At 33.4% G+C, this 27,924-nt stretch overlaps 2 protein-coding genes across 43 annotated transcripts in view; one reads left to right on the top strand and one right to left on the bottom strand.

The window, feature by feature from the left end:
- Positions 1-23,081, top strand: part of LOC103316721 — a 59,447-nt gene extending 36,366 nt beyond the window's left edge. For both annotated transcript variants that reach the window (XR_004226883.1, XM_031925188.1), the window contains one exon: positions 22,603-23,081. The gene's annotated coding sequence lies outside the window, so the exon portion shown is untranslated. The remainder of the gene's footprint in view (positions 1-22,602) is intronic.
- The window catches only part of LOC100117118 (leucine-rich repeat-containing G-protein coupled receptor 4), a 722,517-nt gene that overhangs the window by 309,449 nt on the left and 385,144 nt on the right, over positions 1-27,924 (bottom strand). For all 41 annotated transcript variants that reach the window (XR_004345193.1, XR_004345192.1, XR_004345199.1 and 38 more), the window contains one exon: positions 27,145-27,297. Coding sequence is in view for 30 of the 41 variants with exons in the window: in XM_031925169.2 (XP_031781029.1) it covers positions 27,145-27,297 (153 nt within the window). In the remaining 11 variants the exon portion in view is untranslated. The remainder of the gene's footprint in view (positions 1-27,144; positions 27,298-27,924) is intronic.

Here is a 27,924-nt window from a genome sequence, read left to right as displayed (position 1 = left end):
TAAGTCTATATCTTCGAAAAAATAAAAGATATTACTTAAAATGCAAAATTTCATCTCTCCGTAAAACTCACTTTTGAACATAACTCAGCTTTATAGCGATCACGCCATGCAGTTGCAATAAACAATTTCTAATAGCTAGCCTCCAAAATCAACGATGTCTTGACGAGTTGAGTCAATTTCAAGAATATTGTCGTATTCGGCATATACAATGCAATTAACCGATTGTTGTAGAACACTTTCGAATCGTAATTCTAAACGAATGGTGCCATTTTTTATCAGATTCCAGTGTGTATTACAATTTGCAGATAGATCAGATGTGAGGTCAAACGCGTATAAACACTAACCGTGGGGATAATCTGTCCTGGATATATCGTTTCCGTCGTTTGCAAAATGAATACCCGTGCCACTAAATAATGTATGATAAGCATCTACATATCTATCTGGATAGTTTGGCTGTATAGCTCTACTAGGTATTTGTATCCCGTCTACACTCATTGCCAAGTAGTTTAAGTTGAAATGTTGAACATTGAACGGATCTTTACTGCCGTTAAAAGCTTTATTTGAAACTAAGCCTATTATTATACGTTTTGGTATTTGACCGAGAATAATGTTGTCTAAAGTTTCTCAGGTTATACCAGTGTGTAAAGTAAAGGATTTTACTTCAACACGCGTTAAAGGATATTTAGCTGTACCTTTAGATAAAGCTTTTGAGTGTGCAAGCAAAATCCCGGGATTAATCTTAGTACGACGTACTCGTAATCAAGCATCCAGAATTTTCACTTTTACATTTTCAGCCTCGTAGTTTATTAAACAAAAAGCATCTTTGGAACGTATAAGAGGAACTCTAACTTCCACTCCATTGAGGAGAAATTTCTCCTGATTGAAAACATCAGCGTGTAAATGGCCCAGTAAATCAATAGTTTTACCACCTTTAGTATAGTCACGACGAGCACAAGCCCCTAAATTAGTGGAAAAACTGTTTTTCCATCACTGCTAGGTGTCTGTAGAGCTGCATCCATATGGCCAGGTGTATCATTACACCATAGAGCACACGTCAAATGGGATTTTTTAGCTTCTTCTGAATAATTAAGTAATGTTTCTATGTATGCACGATAAGCGTAAGCGTTACTCGGAGGTGAAACTGCTTTTTGATTAAAAAATACGTCCACTTGGTTAAAAATACTATGCAGGAAGTTGTTAACAGGAGCAACTAAAGTCTTATCTTCTATGGGTGAATCTCCTTTTTCAAGACGTACACTAAGATTTATCATAGTATGAGCCAAATCAATATAATCATCTGAGTTTCCAGGAATAAGAAATTCTTAATATGAATCTTCAGAAATAGTCACCGGTTTATACTCAATCCATTGAGTACCTTCTATAGACGTCTGAGTAGGCGGTAGAGTGAATAAATCAAGTTCGGATTTTGCACACTCGCAAGAGTGAGCGTGAAGAAAAGCCATTTTTCTTAAGCGGGACCAAAAATATCACGTACTGAACCCGTTTTCTTCTTAATATTCCGTGTCTTTCTTTTCTTGCTTGATTTTTGACTGACTTTCTTTGTTTTCCTCGTCTTTGCTTTACGTGTAGTGTGCTTTCAATGCTGGTTAATTTTCGACTGGCGCTTACGCCGCTGTTGTCTACTTTTATAACCAGATCCCTCCATGAGACTCTCTATTTTTTCTTCAGCTTTTCTTTTCAAATTTAGACCTGATTCACGGGCTCGCGAACGTAGAGCTTGTTTGAATGTGGATTTATTTTCACTTACATCATCTATTATATGCATGCCTGCTCTGAGTGCTTCTCTTCCTACTGCGCGGGCACCTCGTTTCAGAAATGGCAACGCCCTACGAAAGAGACCTCCGAGAAAACTACCTATACCACCATGACCCTTCTGATACGGGGCTCCTGTATATATATGCTCGACACTACCACTACCGACTTGCGCCTCATAATAATGATCGTAATGCGTAATGTTAAATAAAGTTATGTTATTTGTCTAAAATGAAGTGTCACCATCGACGTTCCACACTCAAATGGTATTACAAGGCCCAGATGATCTCTTATATCTATTGTAATGGTTCGAAAGCAATTCCTTATTAAGGGTACGTAGTTTACAGGTGTAAAAGTTTGATACTGATTAGAAGCAAATACATAATCCTTGTAATTGACAGGGGCTATACGCAGTAGAGCTGCTTGTACGTCACCAACAATCGTTGGTTCACATACATGTATAAATATACAATTGTCTTGGTAGTGCATTCAGAATACTAGCAGGGCGAGTTGCTATAGCAGGATTACTGTCTACTTTTATACGTTCAGAAACCTCAGCAAAGCCTAGTATATCTAATGCAGCACGACTCATCTGCACTGAATGTTTAAAATTGCAGAGCTCATCACTGCATGTGCGTTCGGCAAAAACGTAGGTATTGTTATGCTCAATTGAAAATCAAAATATCATATGTGAATTGTTTATTAATAGAATTTCATTTAAATGCTCTAAAAATTCTATAAAATTATTATAAACGCCATAGGGAATAGATGCGGTTACTTCTAGGTTATGAACCGGTTGGTTGCCGTATATATCTCTATATAAAGGTGATATAGTTGAAAACATTGTTATATCTCTATCTTCTTTTCTTAAATGTAAAAATGAGCGCGGGAAGTGTATTTCAGAAATTCCTACTTCCCACGAGCCGTGCAAATTGATTTTTTGAGCTAGCTTCGTGACATAACAGGCAGTGGTGTTCTCTGGATATACTTTCATACTACTATTACTAGGTAAAATCATATAAAACTGGTTTTTCTTCATTTTGTTTAGATTTTTTTTATATCTTTAGCAGGTATCCAAGAATTAAATTTACTAGGGTAGCCAACCCAGCTAACAAAATATTTTTTCTTTTTACATTTACCACTTGATTTGATAATTTTATCTATTTTGTATTCTGTGTTGGTTAAATCTTTTTCTATGACTGCGAGTTCTTCCTCATAAAATATACCGTCTATCAACTCACCATTTAAATCCTTGAGCTCGTAAACTGGTGGTTTTCTATGTTTTAATACTTTGATAATTTTAAAAACTTCCTCTGACCAGTTAGCCTCATAACCTTTCTCGAAGGTACCTTTTGTTTTGCTTATACTTACTATGTCCCCAACTGAGTACTTGGGTTTTCTCTCCTGTGTTTTATACCTGAGATCCACGTTACGCTTAGCCTGTTGGGCATTATATATAGTAACAGCTGCTGGCGCCATCTTAATTGTGGAATGTCTAGAATTATTGTAACCATAAACTAGATCTTGCAGAATATCGATGTAACGTTTTGTGTTTTTATGTGTAAAATAACGCCACATCCGTTCTTTTAAAGTACGATTAAATCTTTCAACAATAGCTGCTTTAATGTCTGGATTTCTAGTTACCTGGTGAGTTATATTTTTTGATTTTAAGAAAGTTTGCATTTTAAGGCCTAAAAACGCACCAACTTTATCAGTTTGAAATATAATAGGCGTTCTATCATTACTTCTCGAAAGAATTTTTTTAAACGCCTCCGTAACGGTTAAACAAGTTTTGTCTTTAATAGGTTCGACAAAGACATATTTACTTAGTACGTCGATAACCACTAGTAAATATGAAAAATCATCGTTATAAGTTTTTAATGGTGTAAGCTCTATAAGATTACCCTCCCACACAGAATCTATAGTCGGTACATTATAATGAAGTCTTTGAAATTTCCGGTGTACTGGTTTATGCAATGTATAAGCATCTTGGGCTCTTAACCACTTGTAAATATTATTTTTATCTGCTTTATTCTTGATTTTATGCGTAGCCTGCTTCATCTTTTGGGTTATAATAAATTTTATTTAAAAACTGATTAGCTTCATCCATATTTATTTATTTTACAAATTACATAGGAAATTTTAACCAACCACCTACTTGTATAATATTACTACCACTACTGTTTTTACCGATTTTTCTTCTAGCTCTTTTACTTCGTACTCTGTATGAACTGTCGACGGCATCGTCGTCGGAGACCACGTTGTCTATTGCTGTATTTATTATTGTCGAAGCATCCGTATATGAACTATTATTCAAAGACGATGAACCATTAGCTGATTTTCTATTAGGTATAGGTGTAGAAGTGTATGGCGAGTTTTGAAGAGTCGATTGTTTAGATAAAAGACTACTGTTGTTAGACCTCGAATAAGGTAATGATAGTGGCGTAAATTTTTTCCTTCTTTATATAATTCAGTGTTCCCGATAAATTCTAAAGGCATCCCGACATCGAGTAATAACCAAGCGAAATGTTCGCGTCCTGTAGCTCTCACGCCTTTTCTACTACGTACAGCATCATTTATAAGATCTATGATATTTGAATTTGGAAGAGTAACTCCATCTATCGTTACTGTCCCGCGATCATCCAGGTTAATCTTGATGAGTTATTTAAGTTTTTTTAAAAATTGTAGCATTAACTCCGCTTTATGTCTATAGCTTACTGGTACTGACATAGCAATGGTTGCCATGTCAATGGCATACTCCTGCTCTTCTATTTTAACACTTGGCGTGTTTGAAATTTTAATATTCTTCTTTAGATCTTCTACAAAAAATAAATATCTTTGTAACACCTGTTTGTATTTTTGCCACTTTTCTCTCTCATCTTTTTCAGAAGAATTTAAAATTTCATTAATTTCAAAATCTAGTCGTGATAAATGGTTTCCAGGGGTTTATACACTATTTGAGACCTTTACGACCTAGTTTTTGCTTAGTAACATGTCATTATTCAGGGGCTGCTGCTGCTGTTGTTGTAACTTAGTTATCGAGTGACGTTCTAGATGTTGACGGTGCCATTATATACGCAGGACTGGTAAATCAGTCTCACCTACGTTTCTTTTTATATTACGTGGAATATAGACATATTGATGCTTGTCATCAGGAAAAATGCATGTGCGCACTCTACATGATTCAGGAATACTTTGTTTTAAATCTAACAGTAAATAACCATGAGGAACCGACGTGGCATCGAAATAAGCTTCTTGTAAGAATTTCGAATTTTCAGGATAAACTTGACGCGCCATATGCTGGATTTGAGCACGATCTCGTGGATTTTTAAAAATAACAATATAGTTAGCATTTAACGAAATATCTCTTTGTTTCGGTCCTTGATGAAATAAATTCTGTGAGATTAAAATACATGATTTTCGATGATGAGAACCTTTTGTAAAAAGATCACAAATCGTATTGTTTGAAGATTCGCGCATAAGGTCATCGATAACTATTAATTTCGGTCTAGAATCCGACACAAAATCCTCATCCTGTGGAAGGCCTTCATGAAATTCGACGTCCTTACCGTATTCTAAGTAACCGTCTTGCCATTCTGAATAGTAAAGCATTTTACGGACAAAAGGTGTGTCTGACATGACATCTATATTCCGAAAAAATCGTTTAACAAAGTGCGTCTTTCCGCAGCCTGTCGGGCCACATATCATAGAGGTCCAAGGGTGTTTCCATGGTAGACTCATTTTTATTTTTCAGAAAAAGCTTATTTGTCGAGCAGGTCACGCACGCGCTCCGGGTACACGACAAGCTATTATTTAGCTAATATACAAGTTCACTCCGAGGCCGCTACTCTAGCAATGACCGCTATCGTTTAGCTTCTTTCACTTTATAAGCTTGTTAGGGTATGTAATATTAATAATGTAATTCATAAGGTAAGCTATTGAATTTAGAAATAATTTACGCATTAGAATTATTTAAAATTATTATTTATTAAATTTAGCAAATACACAAAATATTACATTTTAATAACGATGTTTCTTCGAAAAAGGTATTATTATTTTTTCATATGATAAATCACCACAAGTTCTATACATATATCTTAATTTTTTTGTTACGTGTATTGGACAGTAGGGATTATCTGTAAAACCATATATTTTTTCAACGTTGGAAACCATAAAGTCGATTGACGTTACATCATATATCTCGATCATTTTTAATAAATGACTAATATGTCTATTTTTGAATGAAAAAATACAATAACGTTTATCAAGAATTTCATCGTCCACCATGAAACTACAGTTGTGTATTATGTACCGACATTGAAATGAAAACAAAATTTTAGTAAATTGTGAAAAGTATTTCAAGTTTTTTAACACATCAACGTATTTTTCCTTATTCTCTTTTTTCATTAGTAAAAGTGTATGTACAATACGATGCCATGCCAGCCCTTCCAATGATTGTTTATACTCAGGAAAGAAGCGACAGTTAGATACGCTACAGTTTATGCAGAATTTTTCCTCCAGGTTAATTTTGTTAGGTACTGGAAATAAGAAAAAAAACAAACACATTAACACAAAAATAAAGTGCTAACTCTTTAAACTTTATTCAATTTTATTGAACATTAAAAATAATAATATAAACTAAGTTTTGGGTCTCCTTTTCGATGATTACAAAAATACTTATCACTATTAACGTGTATAGGACATCTATGGTTATCTGTACATACTCCAATATTATATTTGTTATCTGTAGTAAATTGAATAGATAGTACATCACAGTAAATGATCCATCGTAATAAATCGGTGACTTTGTCGTTGTTTGAGTAAGTACAAAAATATTCATAGTCTACTATTGTAACTCTTCGAGGACAATCATCGGCATCGCAAAATTTACTATTACATATTATACACCACTCACACTTGCTTTGATATTTGACTTGGGCACTAAACTTTACATTGCAGACCTTCACAAATACACTTAATTAATCTAAATATTATTTATAATAATTATTTTTCTCCAACTTTAACCTAAGTAAATAACCTATAGCCTGTCTCCAGGCTATACCCTCCAAACTCTGCTTGAATGTAGGGAAATAATGACACGTCGGTACGTTACAAATAGCAGTGCTCTCTGAATTTAAAGCTAAAACAAAAATTTTTTTAAAATTAACATTATGTATATAACGAATAAAAATAAATTTTTACATTCTTTAAAATGGTTTCCGTATATTTTGAATTTTATTACAATTTTAGTTGATTTATATTTCTAAGCAAAATATTTACAATATATACATTTTATAAATATTTCATAAATTTTATTTACAATAAAAAGTTTATTAAACTTAATTATTTATACGTCTTTTTTTTAAATCCATAAGGACTTGATGAATTAACGCTTTTTGAGCGTCTTTTCATGCTGTTTAATTTACATGTTTTTGACTCGTTACATTTAACATCATGCATCGCCGTACGCCTGATTGAAGCAAAATTATGCACAATTCTATCACCCTTATTTAAACTAAAGATTTTATTTTTTCATGGTTAATTTTACTATTTGTTGAATAATTTGAACTAATACCCTTAATTTTACACACTTCATGCGTGGAACCATCGGTTTTTTTAACTTTATACGAATAAAATTTGGGTCCTGCTGTAACGAATGACTCGATATAACTTTTCACACCATAACTTTCAAGCTCATTAGTCATATCACCTAAGAAACATCCCGTAGGTACCTTGTACTCTCCAGGGGTATTTTTATTTAAGTATATACAGGAGTCAGTGTCATAATACAGCACTCTCCTACCAAGTTTTTCTAAATAAGAGTATAGTTTTAACCTAGCCTGAGCCGTAGTATAAGCGGCTATACTAACGTTTGTTACAGATGATGGTTTATAATTATCGTCTGTGTAAGCCCAGTTGATATAAAAAGTTTCCTGATTGACATGTAATACATTTTTCAAGGTTCTATCAGATGACTGTAAAATTTCCATAAGCTTAACCTGATCATTTATAATTTCTGTAACGCCCATATTTTCTTGCTGGCCAAACTTACCCCAAAATGAATTTAAACAAAGTTTAGCTAAAAATCTTAAGCCAGGATTTTTAGCTATTTTTTCTCTATCTAATTTTATACCCTCTTTTCGCTTATATTCTTAAATATAGTTCTCACGTGATTGCGCGTCGTTACAGTCACTGGGGTATCCAGAAGCTTGCTATTTTAATTTTAAAAAAGTATTTATATACTCAACAAACAGGCCCGATTCATTCTTCTCTGGATTATACTGTTTAACTTTGTACTGCCATATTTCATATATGGCAGTAATTTTATAACCTAAACTAACGGCTTTTTTCAACTCCTCCGATACCCAAGTGCCTGTAAGCTCTCTATCTGCTAAACGCTCATGGTTACAATCTTAACAGAGGGTGATTGTCAATATATCTCTTTATGTCAGCTGAAAACTTACTTTTTATTTTTTTGAAATCATAACCCCAAATTTCAGTTAATATATACCCAGCCTTTACTATTCGAGCCGACGTATTTAAAATTCGCGTATATTTTTCTTCGAAATTCGTACCATGTACAGTTTTTAAGCGTTCGGTACCCTTATAACATGAAGTACAACCATAAAAACACCCATGATATTGAAAAACGTATCGATCACCGGTGACCGATTCATAGTAACCGTCAACCAAAATGTTTTCGGTGAGCCTAACCTCAGCTCCTTTACCAGCGTGTTGAATGTCGAATCCTGTCTTCTTCTCTTTGAAAAGCAACCATTCTAAAGATTCTTTAGAATGAGTATTTTTCTTCCTGTAACCACCAGGCGGTATTATGTCTATTTCGTCAAGTTTGAGAAAGTTCTTACGAAAAACTTTCGAGCAAGCACTAGCAATTGTCGATGCTTCAACAAACGGACATGTACCACCTACTTCTACAAAACTTTTTCTAAACGCTGAACAAGCTTTTCTAAGAATGTCAACATCGGTTTTACAATATTTTAAAATTTCAGTTTGAAATTTGAAAACGTAATTAGATTCTCGCATCTCTTTATGCCACGATTGAAATTTTTCTCTCTCGTGAACACTCATGGAGTCTGGAGAGAAAAACTTCGCATGAGGTATAGTACCTTCGTAGTTATAATATTCCTTTTTATTAAATAAATGCGGAAACGTACCTTTAATCAGATCATCGGAAAAAACAAAAGCTTTTGGTAAGTCAGATAATTTCATATGAAAATAACACCGGCACACAAAATAAAAAAAGTTGTCTGCGCGAGAAATCAGACCTATCTATCTTTATGTTTTTCGGGTCGCTGAATTCGAATATAAGGTCAGTTAGGCCCTATCACGTCAGGGTCAAGGTCAGTTGGAGGTCAAATTAAGAAGAAAAGGTTTAAAAAAATTAAAATGCCATATATTTATGTTTTTTTGGTCGCTGTATCCAAATCCGCAATCAGTTTGGCCTCATCTCGTCAGGTTCAAGGTCAGTTCAAGGTCAAACTGAGAAGAAATGATTAAAAGAAATAAAAATGCCATACATTTATGTTTTTTCGGTCGCTGAATTCGAATATAAGGTCAGTTAGGCCCCATCACGTCAGGGTCAAGGTCAGTTGGAGGTCAAATTAAGAAGAAAAGGTTAAAAAAATTAAAATGCCATATATTTATGTTTATTTGGTCGCTGAATCCAAATCCGGAATCAGTTTGGCCCCATCTCGTCAGGTTCAAGGTCAGTTCAAGGTCAAACTGAGAAGAAATGGTTAAAAGAAATAAAAATGCCATACATTTATGTTTTTTTGGTCGCTGAATCTGAATCTGGGGTCAGTTTTACCCGATCACGTCAGGTTCAAGGTCAGTTCGAGGTCAAATTGGGAAGTAACGGTTAAAAAAATTTAAATGCTATATATTCATGTTTTTTTGGTCGCTGAATCCAATCCGGAATCAGTTTGGCCCCATCACGTCAGGGTCAAGGTCAGTTGAAGGTCAAACTGAGAAGAAATGGTTAAAAGAAATAAAAATGCCATACATTTATGTTTTTTTGGTCGCTGAATCTGAATCTAGGGTCAGTTTTACCCGATCACGTCAGGTTCAAGGTCAGTTCGAGGTCAAATTGGGAAGTAACGGTTAAAAAAATTAAAATGCTATATATTCATGTTTTTTTGGTTGCTGAATCCAAATCCGGAATCAGTTTGGCCCCATCACGTCAGGGTCAAGGTCAGTTCAAGGTCAAACTTAGAAGAAAAAGTTTAAACCGATTAAAATGTCATATCAAAACTTTCCAAAAATGGAAAAAGATACCGAAAAATTGTAAAAAATCTTATTTAATCACATAATATCTTCCTTGTGTACAGAGAAAAGTTGCTTTCGTTTATATTTTTTTCTTATTTTGCTTTTTTTCCACTAGCTTAGTAACTCTCGATGTCTTTCTTTACTCCTTTTTTCTCTTGTAACGAACTCTTTTTACTTCAAATGACCTATGCAATGGGTTTCTTTTTCTCTTTTTGTTATTTGTTTTAATGTCTCTCTTCAGTGTCCAGCAAAAATCTGCCATCATGTTGGCATTCCATCTTCCTTGGTATCGATTCTCCATTACACTTATATCTTGATGAAATCGTTCTCCCTGTTCTTCACTGACATCTCCATCAAAAATACCTTCTTTTAATTTAGCTTCACTTATTGCGGAAAACTTTTCTCCCAAATACTGGAAACAATCGCCATCTTTATTCAGAGCTTTGACGAACTGCTTCATGAGGCCAAGTTTGATATGAAGTGGTGGTAGCAGATAGTTTGATGGGTCAATCAATGGCGTACGTATAATGTTCCCCGATCCTGGTTCAAAATGTGTTCTAGTTGGCCATACTTGCTTAACGTAGTGATTTACCCTGTCTCTACTATCCCATAAACACAAGAAGCAGGGATTTTTAGTAAAACCTGATTGTTGTCCTAAGATCATGGTTGCAATTTTAAGATCAACAACATTTCTGTTTTATCTCTTTCCTAGCGTGTTACCATCGTATAACATCTACTGCAAACTTTTTGTGGCACCCAGTTTACATTTTGATTGGCTACTTCAATACCAAAGCATTCACTCTAAATCAACTTAAACATTTCAGATAACAAAACAAATTACAACTTTTATTACATCCATGTGAATACCAATTCTCTTTATCGTTAAGAAAGTATGGCCAACTAGAACACATTTTGAACCAGGATCGAGGAACATTATACGTACGCCATTGATTGATCCATCAAACTATCTGCTACCACCACTTCATATCAAACTTGGCCTCATGAAGCAGTTCGTCAAAGCTCTGGATAAAGATGGCGATTGTTTCCAGTATTTGGGAGAAAAGTTTCCCGCAATAAGTGATGCTAAATTAAAAGAAGGTATTTTTGATGGTCCTCATATTCGTACTCTATTTGAAGACGAAACATTTATCACAAAAATAAACGACACAGAAAAAGCTGCATGGCAAAGTTTTAAAACTGTTCGTGAGAACTTTTTAGGTAATAAAAAGAGTGAGAACTATCAGGAAATAGTTGAACAAATGTTGGAGAATTTCAAAAATTTGGGTTGCTTGATGAGTTATAAAATGCATTTCTTACATTCCCATCTTGATTACTTCCCTCTTAATCTAGGAGATGTCAGTGAAGAACAGGGAGAACGATTTCACCAAGATATAAGTGTAATGGAGAATCGATACCAAGGAAGATGGAATGCCAACATGATGGCAGATTTTTGCTGGACACTGAAGAGAGACATTAAAACAAATAACAAAAAGAGAAAAAGAAACCCATTGCATAGGTCATTTGAAGTAAAAAGAGTTCGTTACAAGAGAAAAAAGGAGTAAAGAAAGACATCGAGAGTTACTAAGCTAGTGGAAAAAAAGCAAAATAAGAAAAAAATATAAACGAAAGCAACTTTTCTCTGTACACAAGGAAGATATTATGTGATTAAATAAGATTTTTTACAATTTTTCGGTATCTTTTTCCATTTTTGGAAAGTTTTGATATGACAGTTTAATCTGTTTAAACTGTTTCTTCTCAGTTTGATCTTGAACTGACCTTGACCCTGACGTGATGGGGCCAAACTGATTCCGGATTTGGATTCAGCGACCAAAAAAACATGAATATATAGCATTTTAATTTTTTTAACCGTTACTTCCCAATTTGACCTCGAACTGACCTTGAACCTGACGAGATGGGGCCAAACTGATTCAGGATTTGGATTCAGTGACCAAAAAAGCATAAATATATGGCATTTTAATTTTTTAAAACCTTTTCTTCTTAATTTGACCTCCAACTGACCTTGACCCTGACGTGATGGGGCCAAACTGATTCAGGATTTGGATTCAGTGACCAAAAAAGCATAAATATATGGCATTTTAATTTTTTAAAACCTTTTCTTCTTAATTTGACCTCCAACTGACCTTGACCCTGACGTGATGGGGCCTAACTGACCTTATATTCGAATTCAGCGACCCGAAAAACATAAAGATAGATAGGTCTGATTTCTCGCGCAGACAACTTTTTTTATTTTGTGTGCCGGTGCAATTTAAGCTGTCAACAAATTTGAGCCCTTCACCTATAGTCATAAGCATGGTACTAGTACCATTCATTATGACTTTAGGTGTAATGTTTGTTTTTTCAACAAAGTATTTTAATATAAATTGAGCGTCAAAGCTCTTACTATTGTGTGCTATACACACAATTTGTTTTATATTTTTTGGTTTTGACGCTTCTGCATTTATTATTTATTCAATAAATAGTTTTACGGTGTTGGTGCCTTTGAACACAACAGTTACACCACCGCCACAAAACTCGCATTCTTGATTCATATTTGAATCAATACATTTTTCGCAGCATAACTGCACTACACCTAAATTTACATTATGTTTAAAAGAAGTTTTACTGAGACCTTCGAACTCTTCCTCTTGGGTAGTTTCAAAGTCATAAAAAAAGCATGCGCTGGTTTTTCTATGGCTTTACTATCTACCGTATTCTCAACATTTTTTTTAATTTTATTTCGGACAATCGGTACATAACACAAATGATTATACGGTCTTACGCATGTGCAAGTGGGGCAGTATGATTTGCCGCATTCATGAGCGTCCTGTTCAACGGATATGATATTATTACAAGTGTTGCACCTTTTCACAGCAGCGCAGATGCTGATATTTTTATTAAATGAGTTTATTTTTAAATGTCTATTGTAACACGCTTCACCGTAAAAATTAAGTGAACAATCGCGACATTTTATTATTTCGGTATTTTTCGGGCACATAGGTGTGGTCATACACCGGTCACACGTATACGCGCATTTGTGCGTTGATTTACGATTTAATTTTTTGTTATAAAAGGGACAGTAATATCTACAAGCTGTTAAACCAGTTAAGCTGGTGATAACGTCAAAGTGACCTACCTCATTATCTATTTGCTTATATAGTATGTTTAAAAAACGTTTTGGAGTTATATTTTCAGATTTTACGTATTTATAGCCATCAAAAAATATTGAGTCACCAGTACCTAATTGCTCTAACGTGTATATGTTAATTATAGTCTCATCTAATTTTAAAAAATCCTGAAATTTTTTTTATTTCGGGAAATCCACAACCAAGTGTTTCATTAATATCATCACCTGCGTTTCTACACAACTCTTCAGCTTTATCCAGCTGAAATTTCAATTTACTTTTTCGTATCCGTTCCCACTCGCTCTTCACGATAGGTGAATCCTGCTCCTGTTTTGCACAGTGCGCTAAGGCTACGACTTACGCGCGCGGTAGACATTTAGCGTCTTTATTAACTATGTTAACAACGGATTTTGATTTTATAATATCATAATTTGTTAGGGACCCTCCACCCGTAGGCGGTGTGATGCTAATTATTCTAATACATAAGGTGTCATCAACTTTCAATTCACGCGAACTCTGAGTGATTAGATCTATCATCCTCCAGAGATCGTTGAATTGGTAGTCGGTCAACAATCTAAAATTATGTAACGGTCCGTTTGGCAGAAAATTACTAGATATTGTGATTCATACGTAATCAGTCGACGCACAATTTTCAGTTATATAGCTAAATAAATTCAGCATACATCTCTGTAAATCATCCGGTCTATCGCTAACTAAAACATCTTCATTTATTTTTAAATTAACTTCCCTAGCATTAGTCTTAAATCTAGGATAGTAATCTATACTATCCGAAACTACAGCAAAGTACTCACTATTTTCCGGGGCTGCTGGTTCGGGTGCTCATGGAAAGTCTGCAGCTGTTGGTGCGGAAACCCCCGCTGCTGCGGCCTCTTGAAGCTCTGCTGCTACCTCTTGAACCTCAGCTGCTGCGACTTCATTAGATTCCGCTGCTGCGGCCTCCTGGAGCTCCGCTGAGGCCACCTCAGGGTGATCTGCTGCGGTTCTTTCAGTTAGTGAAAAGTTTTCCTCAGCTGTTATGACTGCTTCTTCCAATAGCGCGTCCGGAATCTCCATAGACTCTTCATCCAGGTTCTCTACTGTGCGTATTTTTTCGTACTCATTGAAGCAGCCACTCAAATCACTGGTCCAGCCACTGCCTAGAATTGAGCCGCCCTCACTAGAGTCACTATAATCGCCTATGCTATTCACACGTTTTTCTTGATTATGACGATGATGATTAGAACTTGCGTCGTCAAACTCTTCCAAAACCATCAATTCGGCGTCCCGATGGTCCTCGTCATTTAAACCGAATGACACGTCTCCAGGTAGCTCTGCATTCAGAGCGTCGAGAGCATCATTCTCGCGTTGTAGACCTAAAATAAGTAATAATATTAAAGCCGCGGTTTTAACTAATAAATTACGAATTTTAATAATAAATATTTACCCTCTCTCAGTCGAAGTAAATGACCCATCAAGGCTCTTACTTCAGGTGCGTTTTCGGTTCCTCGTGCTCTAAGCACTATAGACACGGTTTCTAAATCCTCTTTAAACACCCTGTGTCTATGTAAGACACCGATACACACCGTACTTTGCGCTTGGATAAATTCCCGGAACAACCTTCTCACATCCCTGACAGCATCCCTCAGCGCCGTGGTCAGGGTGCGGTTGGTCCGTTCTCCGCCACGAGGTTGATAGGCTCTCATATAGAGTTTCACTTCGTGAAGTTCATCCCGAATCCTGCGTATTTCTTGAATACACCCGCTGTCACCTCTAGCGTGGAGTAATGCCACGTCCAGGGCATCCTTGAAGATTTTGAACAAAGACTCCGTCTTGAAATCCATTTTGTACACTGAAGAAGTTCTCTGTGACTCAGATAGCTGCACAACACACTAGACACTGTGCACAATCCGCACTTGTAGACAGTAAGTATTTTATTATATGCAGCCACGTTAATGCACCTGTAATAAAATAATTTTGATGGATACTTTTCGGGCTACAAAATGAATCTTTGGAAATTCAGACGTACGTACGGCGGGGCTGGAGAGCGCTGAACCGACCCGAGACCCTTAATTACCTATCGAAGTGACCATTTAGGGAGTTTAATGGTCTACAACGTCGCGCTGTGTATGAACCGTTAATGACGTGCTTAGGATGGACACAGACTACCCATGCATGGTATTGTAACAGATGATCTAATAATAATAAAGTCATTTAGACAACCGATTCCTAACTTAAAGAACGATAACGATGCATCGTCATTACTGAGGCTGCGTTTGAGCGACTGAGTTTATGAGACATTTTAAATGCATCAGTGAAGCGTCGCTGTCCGATACTATCAGCCGTAGTGGGGCGACGGCATAGCGTACTATCTAGGTAATTATATTTAAACACAAATTTCGCCATACTCTAGTAATTAGAGTTATTATTCATACACGCTCTTTTCTCTTTCCCTTTCTTGTATAAACACGTATACTACCCTTTAACGCAAACGTATTTAAAGGATGGCTGTGACAGTCTTTGAGTATTCAAGTTGCTACGGCATTAAGTAACAGACGTACGTTTTCACATCAGTTTTTACAGTAGTATTACAAGTTTTGTTTAAAACATGAACAACACTCGTTTGTCAAGAGATACAAAGCGCATCGCAATGGCATCTTATAATTCACGAGAAGATACTCTGCAATATTTACTATATTCAAGAGTTTATCCATTAAACACATCGTGTACTAAAAAAATTATCGTTGGTCTTAAGCCCCAAAGCAATAACGATTTTATTTGTATTGTAAAAATAATTAATCAAACATTTTTTGGTATAAATTTCCCAACCGACACATGGACTACGTTCAAACTACATTTTGCTAAAAATAATAGTTATTTTAGTGACGAAGTACAGAATAATCCAACAGCTTTTGACAAGATCTCGTTCAACGGAATTACACTGAGCTTTACAACTTCATATAGGACCAAAGCTATATTACTGGATAAAATCGAGGAGAAGACCACCACTAGCTACACATCAATAATCACTAACGAATGTGTAGAATATGAAGTGAGCAATAAGAAAAAAGCGTACTCTCCTGCAATTGTTCTACAGAAGACGACTTTTGAGGGCATTGTTAATATGCTTGAGTGTATCGACTATACGATTGAGACATGTGTAAAAATAGCCTCTGCAGTGTCACAGTGCAGTAACGATATTATTAATAATGTTTACAAAAAATTTATTGAAAATACTGTACTCCCTCAAACTAAATCCTATGTCAAACAGTATTTACGCTCGAAAAATACTGAAATTAAAAATACAATATCAACTAACTTTGACGAGAATTTTAATAAAAATTATTTTGTCGTAATTTTTAGTGAACTGCTAACACTGCATTGTAATATAATATCAGAAACTGTAATAGAAAAAATTACGGCACCTAAGTGAATATTGTTATTGTGAATTATTATTCCATAAATATTGAAAATACAGCACATGATTTAAATATATATATATATATATATATATATATATACACATAAAATACAAACCTGTTTTTCCTTATTTACCGAAACTGAACATATATCCTGCACCTATTATTTATTTAGTTTTTCGTAATTATTATTGATATTTATTATTATTATTATTATTATTATTATTATTATTATTATTATATTCATATGAGCGTGTATAGACACTCTCGAGCAGGCGCTCGCGTGCACGTACACATATGCCTGAATGTGGAGATGTGTGTACACATATGCATACATACGGACGTGTACACATATGTATGCATACGTGTTAGAAGGTGCAGAAATCTACCTCACCAACACATAGTTAAAAGGACGCCACATGTACATGATGCATTGAGAGCTGCTGAAGGGAGGGGGTAACTCCCACAGACGCTACAGCCACGCTATATCGCTGGCTAGAGGGGAGAGGTACACAAGCCAACCACTCTGTCCGCCATCTTGGACCTAACCTTGTACGAGCTTCAGCTGGCCCCTACAACGGCGGCCATATTTGTCCCTATCCTTGTACGCCGACTGAGGCTCTCACCTCCCCTCTTTGGCCGCCATCTTGTCCCTATCCTTGCACATATACTACTATTGGCTACAGTATTAGATAAATGTAAAATTAGTAAAAGAGACGTAATGCATTTGTTGATGGCCGCTGCGGAAGCATTCAGCATTGATACGCGCAATTTAGTATTAAACACATCATCTATTCACAGGGCTCGTCAAAATTTTTGCAAAAAACGATATGAGACAATTAAAAAACTTGCTCCACCACTTTTTTCTGGTTTACCGAGCACCATCCACTGGGATGGAAAGTTGCTTCCAGGATATTTACGAAGAGAAACTACTGATATACTAGCGATTATTATTACAAGTAATGGAATGGAGCAACTCTTGGGTGTTCCAAATATCTCTTCTAGTAGTGGAATAAATCAAGCTCAAGCAGTATTCGATACTTTCAATGACTGGTCTTTATTAGAAAATATTGAAGCTCTTTGTTGTGATTCAACAGCTAGCAATACTGGTCGAATAAATAGAGCTTGTGTGTTATTAGAAAGATTAATCGATAAAGATCTTCTCTATTTTATCTGCCGGCATCATATTTACGAGCTTGTTCTAAGAAGTACTTTTGAAATAAAATTTGGCAAGACAACTGGTCCGGAGGTACAATTGTTTAAAAATTTTGGAGATTTTTGGAAATCTGTAGATCAAACAAAATTTGAACCGGGTATTAGTGATACTTTTGTAATTGAATCTCTGCAAGATGTAAAAGAAGAAATTTTAGACTTTTGTTCGAAGTCTTTAAAAAAGGATTTAAACAGAAGTGATTTCAAAGAATTTTTGGAACTAGTCATCATTTTTCTAGGCGGGAAATTACCTAGTGGTATAACTTTTTATCCACCTGGAGCTATTCACCATGCTAGGTGGATGGCAAAAGCTATATATTGTTTGAAAATATTCATCTTTCGGAAACAATATTTGCTAGATAAAAAAGATGTTGATGTAAAATGTAGAGACGTTTGCATTTTTATAGTAAGAGTCTACGTTCATGCCTGGTTTTGTACTCCATTTGCTGCTCAAGCACCAAATCAAGATTTAAAGTTTTTAAAATGTTTGTACGAATATAGAAGAATTGATGAAAGTATATCTGACTGTGCTGTTAGAAAATTTATGAATCACTTGTGGTATTTGACTCCGCAACTAACAGCACTAGCATTTTTTGAAATGAAGAAAAGTTAAAAATGTGCGAAGCTCTACAGTCAAATTCTAGTGCGTTTGTTTATGGAAAACGAATTTTAGTCAATGAAAAAAATTTGGATAAATTAGTGAATTCAAGTATTAGTGATTTTATTTGCAAAGACACTTATGAAACTTTTAAACGTTTAAAAATTGACACAACTTTTTTAGAAAAAATTCATCAAAATGGACCAAAGATAGAAAATACATTCATGGTTTGGAAGTTGTTAAAAATCTCAGAGTCGTGAATGATACAGCCGAACGAGAAGTAAAATTGATAACTGAATTCAACAATCTTTTGACTAAAGATGAAAAGCAATTGCAATACCTATTACCTGTAATAAAAGATTATCGAAGCTTGTTTTCAGATAGCAAGAAGGAAACGTTGATGCGGCGATATGAATGAATATTTTGTTTGAATATACGATTAGAACATTTTTGTACTGTTTTTTAATTTTTACCTTCAGAATCTCGCTTCGACAGATCGTTTTTCTTTATCTCAGCTTATAAATTTTCTTTTATTTTTTTAAACTAATATGTTTATGTGATTCAGTAGTTCAAAGTATAAATTAGTAGAAAATATTACAAATCAGCTTTTTGGCCTTTTTACCGTGATTTTCGAGTTTTTTGATGATTTTAACTTCTTTTCTCGATTGAATCGGCAAAAGCCAATTGCACTATTCGTTTAATGAGCTCAAAATATATAAAAATGTATGTTTTTGAAAAAAACTTTCCAACTTATCACTGATTATAAACGTTAAAAGTCCATTTTTACACGTTTTTTTGCGATTTTTCGAGTTTTTCAACGATTTTGGCTTATAACTTTTTTATTTCACTATTACAGCGAAAACTAATAGCACCATTCGATTCAGCGGCTCAAAATACATTGGAAAATATACTTCCAAAGTTAAAATTCCAAAATTTTCACAGGTTTTCAGAACGATAAACGTTTTGACCCTTTTTTAACATGTAAATCCCATAAGAAACTTCGGGTGCTTTGAGGCACGTGAAAAATCGATGCTATGGGTTCAAATCCTATATGCGCATGGTTTTTGAGGTATATAGAAGCTATATTTGCCCGTCCCGAGTGAAAAAAAAAATAATTAAGGTCCACCCTAGTATGCATCTGTCTTCTCAATTAAACACTGACGCACGGTTAAAAACGATGCAAGAAAAACTAGATAAAGACAACTAGACAACTTCTACCTTGAAAAATCTAGTCCTCTTGCCTCAGAATCTATGTGTAGATAGATGCTTACTCCGTGCGTTCGGCTCTCTGCAACTGCGATTCGTTTCGTAAAAGGCAGCGATGCTTAGCGGACACCTTTCTCACTCTTTTACTATTAGAGTTGCACATAATTTATATCTTCTGGAAACATTCACAGCGTAGTGTAGTATATTGCACTGATTGCTGAGAATAATCTTATTGTAACCTATTAGTATAACATATTTTGTATTGTTGTACTTAAAAAGATGAGAATCGCGTATGACCAAAATTTTAAGAAATGATCGCAAATTAATTTTTGATCATAATTATTTTCCTAAAAGAGAAATTTTTGGAGCAAAATATTATGGTTATTGAAAAGTACTCATTAAAATCTTTAAGATACATTACTCAAACATAAGCATCTAAGACATATTAGACAAGAAATCATTGGAGATAATAAAACGCATTTAGGTTAAGGGGACGGATACACCTTAAATAGTCAGAAAATGAAGAATCCAAATTATTGTTTAAATTTGTTACTTTTTAAATCAACAAAAATTAATTAATCAACAAAAATTGTTTAAACACTTTAAAAAGTAACAAATTTAATGTCCAGACAACTTTTTGAAATAATATTTTAATATAAAACCCCACATTCATCTGGAAACTATATGTGTTTGAAGCACATCTATTAGTATAAAAGTGCCCTTCGAAGCCCAAATCTTAAGTAAGTCTGCGGTAGCTGAAAAGTGGAAATTCTGAATTTTGGCCTTCGAAGAAATGTTATACCTGATAATATGGCACATATAAACATTTTTTTATCTTTTTACATTATACCTGAATATATTTAATTGTTTAATTAATTTCTTAAACAATTTAGGAAAAATATAAACAAAAAATTGAATTTTTCATTTTTTGACAATTTAAGGTGTATCCGTCCCCTTAAATAGCAAATATAAAGTATAATATTGTCGCGCTGCTCCCTGAGGGCACAGTTTATAAAAACATATACTTGCCATCGGGGCGCTATTGCGCTCCTTGATATCAAGAGTCGACGCAATCCACTAAAACGGAAGGACTATTGCAGTCATACATATACCATATATTAGTAAATAGAGAAACATAATAAATTTGAAATAGTCTTCATAAAACTTTCACACAGATACATGGCAATAAATTCCAACCAAGAAAGATACATTAAATTTGATACAGAACTTGCAAACAGATGTACAAGAACCCACTATGCCTTTCTTTGCCCGACATTCGGACCTATTGAAAGTACATCAATATTAAAAGACTGCGAGATAACAATGCTATTATATTATAATACCCAAATATTAAAAAGCTGTGATATTAGATATGAAACCAGCACAAGAACCCAGAGTAATTAAGTAAGAACCCATAAGTAAGAACAGTGGAGACCATGATAGTCGGACAGGAAACCAAATCCAATCAGACCACATATGTATACAAACCAGAAATATATCTGAAAATTCAAGACATGTACCCTATTCTCAGAGGAAGAGATCAAAACCTCGAAAATAATATACCTCGAATCAACGAAATTCTCGGACCAAACAAAGTTTTAATTGAGCGAAACCTTTGGACCAAATAGTAGAAAAATTAAATTAATTAAAAGAACACAAAAGGAGCGATTATCACACGAATACGTTACTATACAGCAGTCTAACTTTTCAATTAGTGATGGTAGCACGCATCATAGCACTAATCATGAGAATGAAATGTGGATTGATGAAAAACGCTTAATGTTACAAATAGACCCAAAATATTCTTACTTTATTACTCGCGTAGAAGACAAAGCTGACCCTATAAATGCTTGTAAAAGAATAGATTTAAATAAAAAACAGATATCTAAAATAAACCTAAACCCAATGATAACTAATAACCGATCCTTCTCTTTACTATAATCCAAACAAAGAATCCCAACACCACTTAGAAAATCAATGCATTACGCGTACACAAAGATAAAGAAAAAGCAAACACGAAATGGAAAGAAACATTTATGATGACATGTATGAGTCACAACGGACCATATAGACTGAAATGTTTCAATTAATTCAATTAATAAAGGTTTAATAAACCAACAACTACATTATAATCTCTATTACACTTAAATCATAAAAAGCAATTGAATAATATACACCACAATTTCGTGCGCATTGTTATGTTTCAATTCAGGATGACGCACGACAATCATCACCACGTATTTATCAGTGTAACACATACACATACACATACGAAACCTATTTGCCATCTCTTATTCTCATATAAATCTCGAAAATTGAAGTTTTACTCCAATAAATGAACCACTAAAATCCATTAAAAGCAACCTTAAAGGTGATAAATTAACTCTTACTCTATTAAAGCTACCCTTGAAAGCGACCCTTAAAGAACCAACTACTCAGCCCCATGATGTCCTTAAGCAATGAACTGCAGTAGCACTTGAATTATTGTTGTATCTCGTTAAGCCATAAACAGCAGTGGCAATGTTGTATTGTTGACCCATGCACAGCCGTAGCTTGTGGGTTAGTGCCGTTTTTAGGCCAAAGCCATTGAAAAAAGAAAATTTTTAATTTAACAGCAACACTGAAAATTGTACATTTCTTCGCTCGTTAAATAGAGCACCTTTAAAACTCCACAAAACATAGGATAAGTGATAACCAGCACCCTGCAGGACTAATATCTTAAATAAAAATACAATTTTACTTATACATGAGATATACACAAAATAATAACCTCCTTACCTAATCCCTACACCCAATAAGAATTTAACCTATAAAAACAATTTTACAAGTTAATACCACGTTTCTATCAAGTACCATTACTTTTAAGCAGCCCAAATTACATAACTCTTCAAATTAAAGATACATTGCATGATCATGCATGTTACACGATAGAAACCACAAACCATCTTTGTATATGAACTACATATAAACATAAAATATTCTGTTACAGGAATATGGACCACAACAACTTTAGAGTCCTTGATGTAGTGGGCATGAGAGGAAATGCTCTGCTCGCCAAATTCATCGGCAATCGAGAGAAAGCAATGAAACATTTCATAACATTTGGACCATGCACAATAAAATTTTCCAGCACAGCAACCCCGAACCTACACATGGCAGCAATTAACGCAGGACCCAGTAGACACCTTAACCCAATCCTTGGACCAAAATTTACCGCTATCAAGCCCCATACCAAAAAACAGGTCAAATTCGACGCATATAAAAGAGCAAGAAGAAGACATATGTGATACACTAAGCCTGATTAGTTATGCAAGACTCTCACAATAATCAACATACGAATTCAAAATACTATCTTATAACACAGAAAATAGCTTGCAATTACAATTATACACACGTATCATTATTAAAACCATTTAGCACCCAATATAAAAGGAAAAAGAGTTGTTTTTAAGCTCATCTCATCAAGACAGCAGGTAAGCCTTTTGATTATTTAACATTCAATTACGGAGGATAAAATTGTGTTTGGTCATAGGGATTTAAATCCTGGACAAAATCCCCCTCGAAACCGGGAGTGGGCCAGACAGACGGGGCTCAGTTAAAAAAAAAATAAAAATTGAATAAAGTAAACAAAACCACCCTAACATCCAGACATATCGCATGTATTAAATAATAATCTTCTCAGAAAAATATGGCGAATATGTAAATTCGTGTTTTTAATCAAAATAATTTTATAAATCATAACCGTCACATAAAAATATTTGTATATTTTACATACATCATCAGAAGTAATCTTAAGATTTTGTCTAGATGATAGGGATGCTACAAATAATTATTAGTATAGAAATAATCTTTTTTTTTAAAGTCATTTACTTGTAAACATGAAACGACGACTGCTGTATGTATTCATGCATATCACAAGATGTAATCTGCAATTTTAGTCAAGATAATAGGGATTCTGTGAATAATTATTTGTGCAAATCTGATTTTATTTCCTTCCTCAGAAAGCTTTGTAATGGTCATTTTTGGAGTTTTTGTAAAAACGTGTAGGAAGTGTGTTTTGATGTATTTTCAGTCAAAAAATAGAGTTTTTAGAAAATGTCTGTACTGATGTGTTTTCTGCTCAGTGGATTTTAACCCACTAAGTTTCATTTTTTTTTTTTTGTTTTTACTAGTACATAGTGGGGAAAATCTGTTTTTACATTTTGTGGACGCGTTTTTTTTTCTATGGTGATTCTTCAGTTTTGAGATTTAAGTTTTTCTAATAAAGTTATTAAAGTTTATAAAAGTGGATTGCCTAATATGTACCTGGAAGAAAATAAAATTACCTATCTTTTAACTGCCGAAAATGTATACTATCATTCGTCGTTTTTTCGTTTTACACCATAAAGCGCAATTTTTTGAAATTGTTTTAACTCGAAAACTTAATGTCGAACCTTTAAAAAAAAAAAGCATGAATATTGAAAGTTATTAGGACTATACACCACTTTAATTCAAAATCATTTCATGGGGCAGATCCTGAGAAAAACATCAAAAACTGAAAAAAGTCGTTTTTCTACGTGACGCGATAACTAGAGTAAAAAGGCAATAATCAAGTTTAAATTTTGGATTAAGTCAGCATTATATAGTACCTTAATCCCTTTCTTTACGCTGTTTATAAAACTAGTTAGTTTCAAATATATTAGGCTTTAAAATTTTGTTCTTTCACCCTGTATACTCTATATAACCCAAAACTGCATCGCTTAGATCTCAGCTTCTTTTTAATAGATTTTGATCTATACCTAGGCTTGTTTTTTTTTACTAATTCATGAAAAACAAGATTTTCAGTTATGCATGTGTATTTTTTCGTGGCGATTTTTCGATTAATAGTGATTTTGGACGCGTTCCGCAAACTATCTTAACCATTATATTTCAGAAACTGAATGTTTAACTTTTCTTTAAAAATTATGATTATTGAAGGTTATTATAACTATAAAGTTTGTTATAATTGAGAATTATTTTTTAAATAGTAAAACTTTATTCAAAAATACATGCATTAAAGCATTTTAAGCAATATTTTAATTTTAAAATATTGGACATGAAAATTACAGGTGAGAAAATCATAGTGATTTCACAATCAATAAAGTGTCTTTTTAAAATTATTAACTGAGTTTTATCTATTTATAAAATTTTAACATTTCGTAATAAAATTGTATATTTTGACATAAGAGCGCAAAAGTTAATTATACACAAGGTTAAAATCAACTTTTTGCATGTGTATCAAATGTTATTTTTCGATACAGGTGGCGAAAAATGAGTTTGAACGAACGCGGAGCGTGCGTTAAAGTGCATTTTATAGGCACTGTTTTGAAAAATATTATAAATACAGACTCATTTAATAATTTAAATAAGTATTAAATAAAATGATAATTCAATTAATTGATCTTCATGTAAGGATATGAAATTTGATTTTATATAAAATTACATAATTTTTTATACTTATATTGATTCCTAGGGGAAAAAAAATTATGGACATAACAGTTTCTATCTGAAGATTTTAGACTAAAACAGAAAATAACTGAACATAACAGAAATTTTCAGCAGAAGAATGTCGGAATTGAGACCAAGACAACAGTTATTTACAGGTGCTATTAGTTTTTAATATTTTTTTTAGTTTACGGCAGAGTTACCAGATTTTAATAGTTTTTAACAGTTACGTTAATTTGATTCTATTATATTATTAAAGGCGTGTTTTTAAAACGTTTAAAGAAATCAGTAGAAATTCGAAAATAACTGTTTACATTGGGAAAAACTAGTGAATGTACAAGAAAACAATTATAAAATAAAGAAAGCTGTTTTAAACTATGAAAAAACTGTTGTCTTCAATTAACAATAGTTATTGTCTGTTGTATTCATTTTTTTATTCATTTACAAAATCGTAAAATTTTATACCCGAAAAAGCTGAAGCAAACTGAAGAAAACACTAGCAAATTGAATAAAACTAAATACAACAGAAGATTTCTGTTGGTTATGTCAGAATTCCGACATTTATATGCTGTCATCTACAGTTCATAACTGTCTTTTTATATTTGTTTTCATTGTTTTTTCGTTAGGAATTTATGATATCGTCGTCATTTAATATAAAAGTAAATATCGCATTGTGTATTACATTTTAGTGCAGAATATAAATGTTATGATTGTTATAATCCTACAATCTACATTATATTATAAATGTAAATAGAAAAAAATGTGTAATTATTATTATTTTTTTTTATACTTATTGATATAATTAATACTGTCATGAAATGATTACAAAGAGTTTGAAAACATTTTTTAATATTTAAAATTTATTACTGTTTAAAAAAGGAAAAAAGATTTTAACAAAACTTAAATTTTATCATTATTGCAGTTATAAATATAAGTTATAAAAGAGCCAGTGATAAAAAGTCTTAACAAAGCTATCATTACCTATAATGCGCTACTAAATAGTCTAAAAGTACTAGATATGAATAAACCATCTGATAAGAATTTAATTAAAAAGTGGATTTAAATAAATCATTGACTATTTTTATGCTAGAATATAACATAGGAATTATTATTATTCCAAATTTATTTGATCGAAATGTATGTTGATGCGTGCGAAATGAAATATAAGCAGCTAACTGAAGTTATTGTTAAACGCATAATAGTTAGGTATACGATTGATCTTTTTTGTAGAATATAAGTATTATTATATTTTATATTCTATTTTTTTTATGTAATGCCAGTGCTTGCGAACTGGTAAGGCGTTTACCTCTGCAAGGGACTGAGTGTTTCTATTATTTAATTATATTCTGTACTATTTCTGGAATAAATAAATAAATCAAATTGCAATATATTGTGACAGCGCACATGCACACACACACACACACACACACACACACACACACTACGAAGCATGTATGTAGCACAGTGCGCGCGTAACAGCACATTCATCCGATATTCCGATAAAGGTGATGTTCAACATGGTCAAGATAACAGTTCGTCAGTCAGGGACAAATATGAAAACTTTTGTGGCTAACATTTCCTCTATAAATGTATTTGAGTTCAGTTAATTGATTGTACTGTTATCAGCATGAACAATGACCTTGACCATTGAACTTAAAGACAAGAAGAGGTCATATTTAAATGTAAAATTGTCCTATCTTTTCATTTCTGGTGCTAAAAGTATGAGGTTTTCATTTAAAATCATTAACTTGATCTTTAAATGACCTCGAAGTTAATGCTCAACGGCATTGTAAAGCGTCACATAGCCATAGAAAAATCCTAAATCATTTGTATAAAACTAGTTTTTATGTCATACTTCGCCAACGAGATAATTCGAATTAAAGAATAAAATAATTCACCCTGTATACCACCTAATCATTAGCCTGCACTTTATTATGACTGTATTAAAATTTCTCAATAATTATATACAAGACTTAAATTAACGTATTCTGTGCTTAGAATAGTTTAACTTTTCTTATACAAGCAAATAAAAATGACTATCAAAATTTCATCTGTCGTAAAATCTTACCTTCTAAACCTATAAATGCATCAGGATCCACACGAATTATTTGATTTCCTTCAAGTTCGAGAGAATTTAATAAAGTCAAATGAGAAAATGCTCGCGCTGGAATTTCATTAAGTTGATTATGTGCTAGTCCAAGTGAATCTAGATGTTTTAGACCTAAAATGTAGTAATAATTAATAAATATAACATAAAATTCATTATATCTCTAAAGTCTTTTATAAATAGCATTGAATTATTCTATGAGGGTCCATTATTTATAACAACTCGTACATGCTAAGTCTTTATATTTTTACATTAATATTTTCTGTTTCATTAATATATCGTTGGTATCTAAAAAAAGTAGCATAATTCATTATTTACGCCTAAAATTCAGAAATTTGAATTCTCACCGCAAAAATATGCACATTTAACTTTTTGCATCGAAGACTAGCATGTTTCAGTACTCGAACCAACATTGCTATCGGGGTACCGTAGGCCTGAAACGCTTACGAAAATCTTGATCTCAATATGTACATAAAGTTAAGTTATCTAAGTGTAATGAATTGCAAATCAATCAAAGTTATTCGTATAAATTTAAAAATAATTCGTCTTTTAAGGTTTTAAAAGTTCCTTGTGACCTTAAGTATTTATATCTCTGCACGTATGCATGCAGTGAAAATACCATGTATCAGAAGACGCTTGATGTTAGAAATCTTTTCTTCTATTTTAAATTAGACACTTTGTTCAAACCGCAAAATTTTATGCGCTTTTAGAATTCGGAAAATCTGAGTACTTTTTGGAAAA

The sequence above is a fragment of the Nasonia vitripennis genome (genome assembly GCF_009193385.2).
Source record: "Nasonia vitripennis strain AsymCx chromosome 2 unlocalized genomic scaffold, Nvit_psr_1.1 chr2_random0006, whole genome shotgun sequence".
Lineage (NCBI taxonomy): Eukaryota > Metazoa > Arthropoda > Insecta > Hymenoptera > Pteromalidae > Nasonia > Nasonia vitripennis.
The sequence above is the reverse complement of the archived record's forward strand: the minus strand, read 5'-3'. Positions and strand labels throughout refer to the sequence as shown.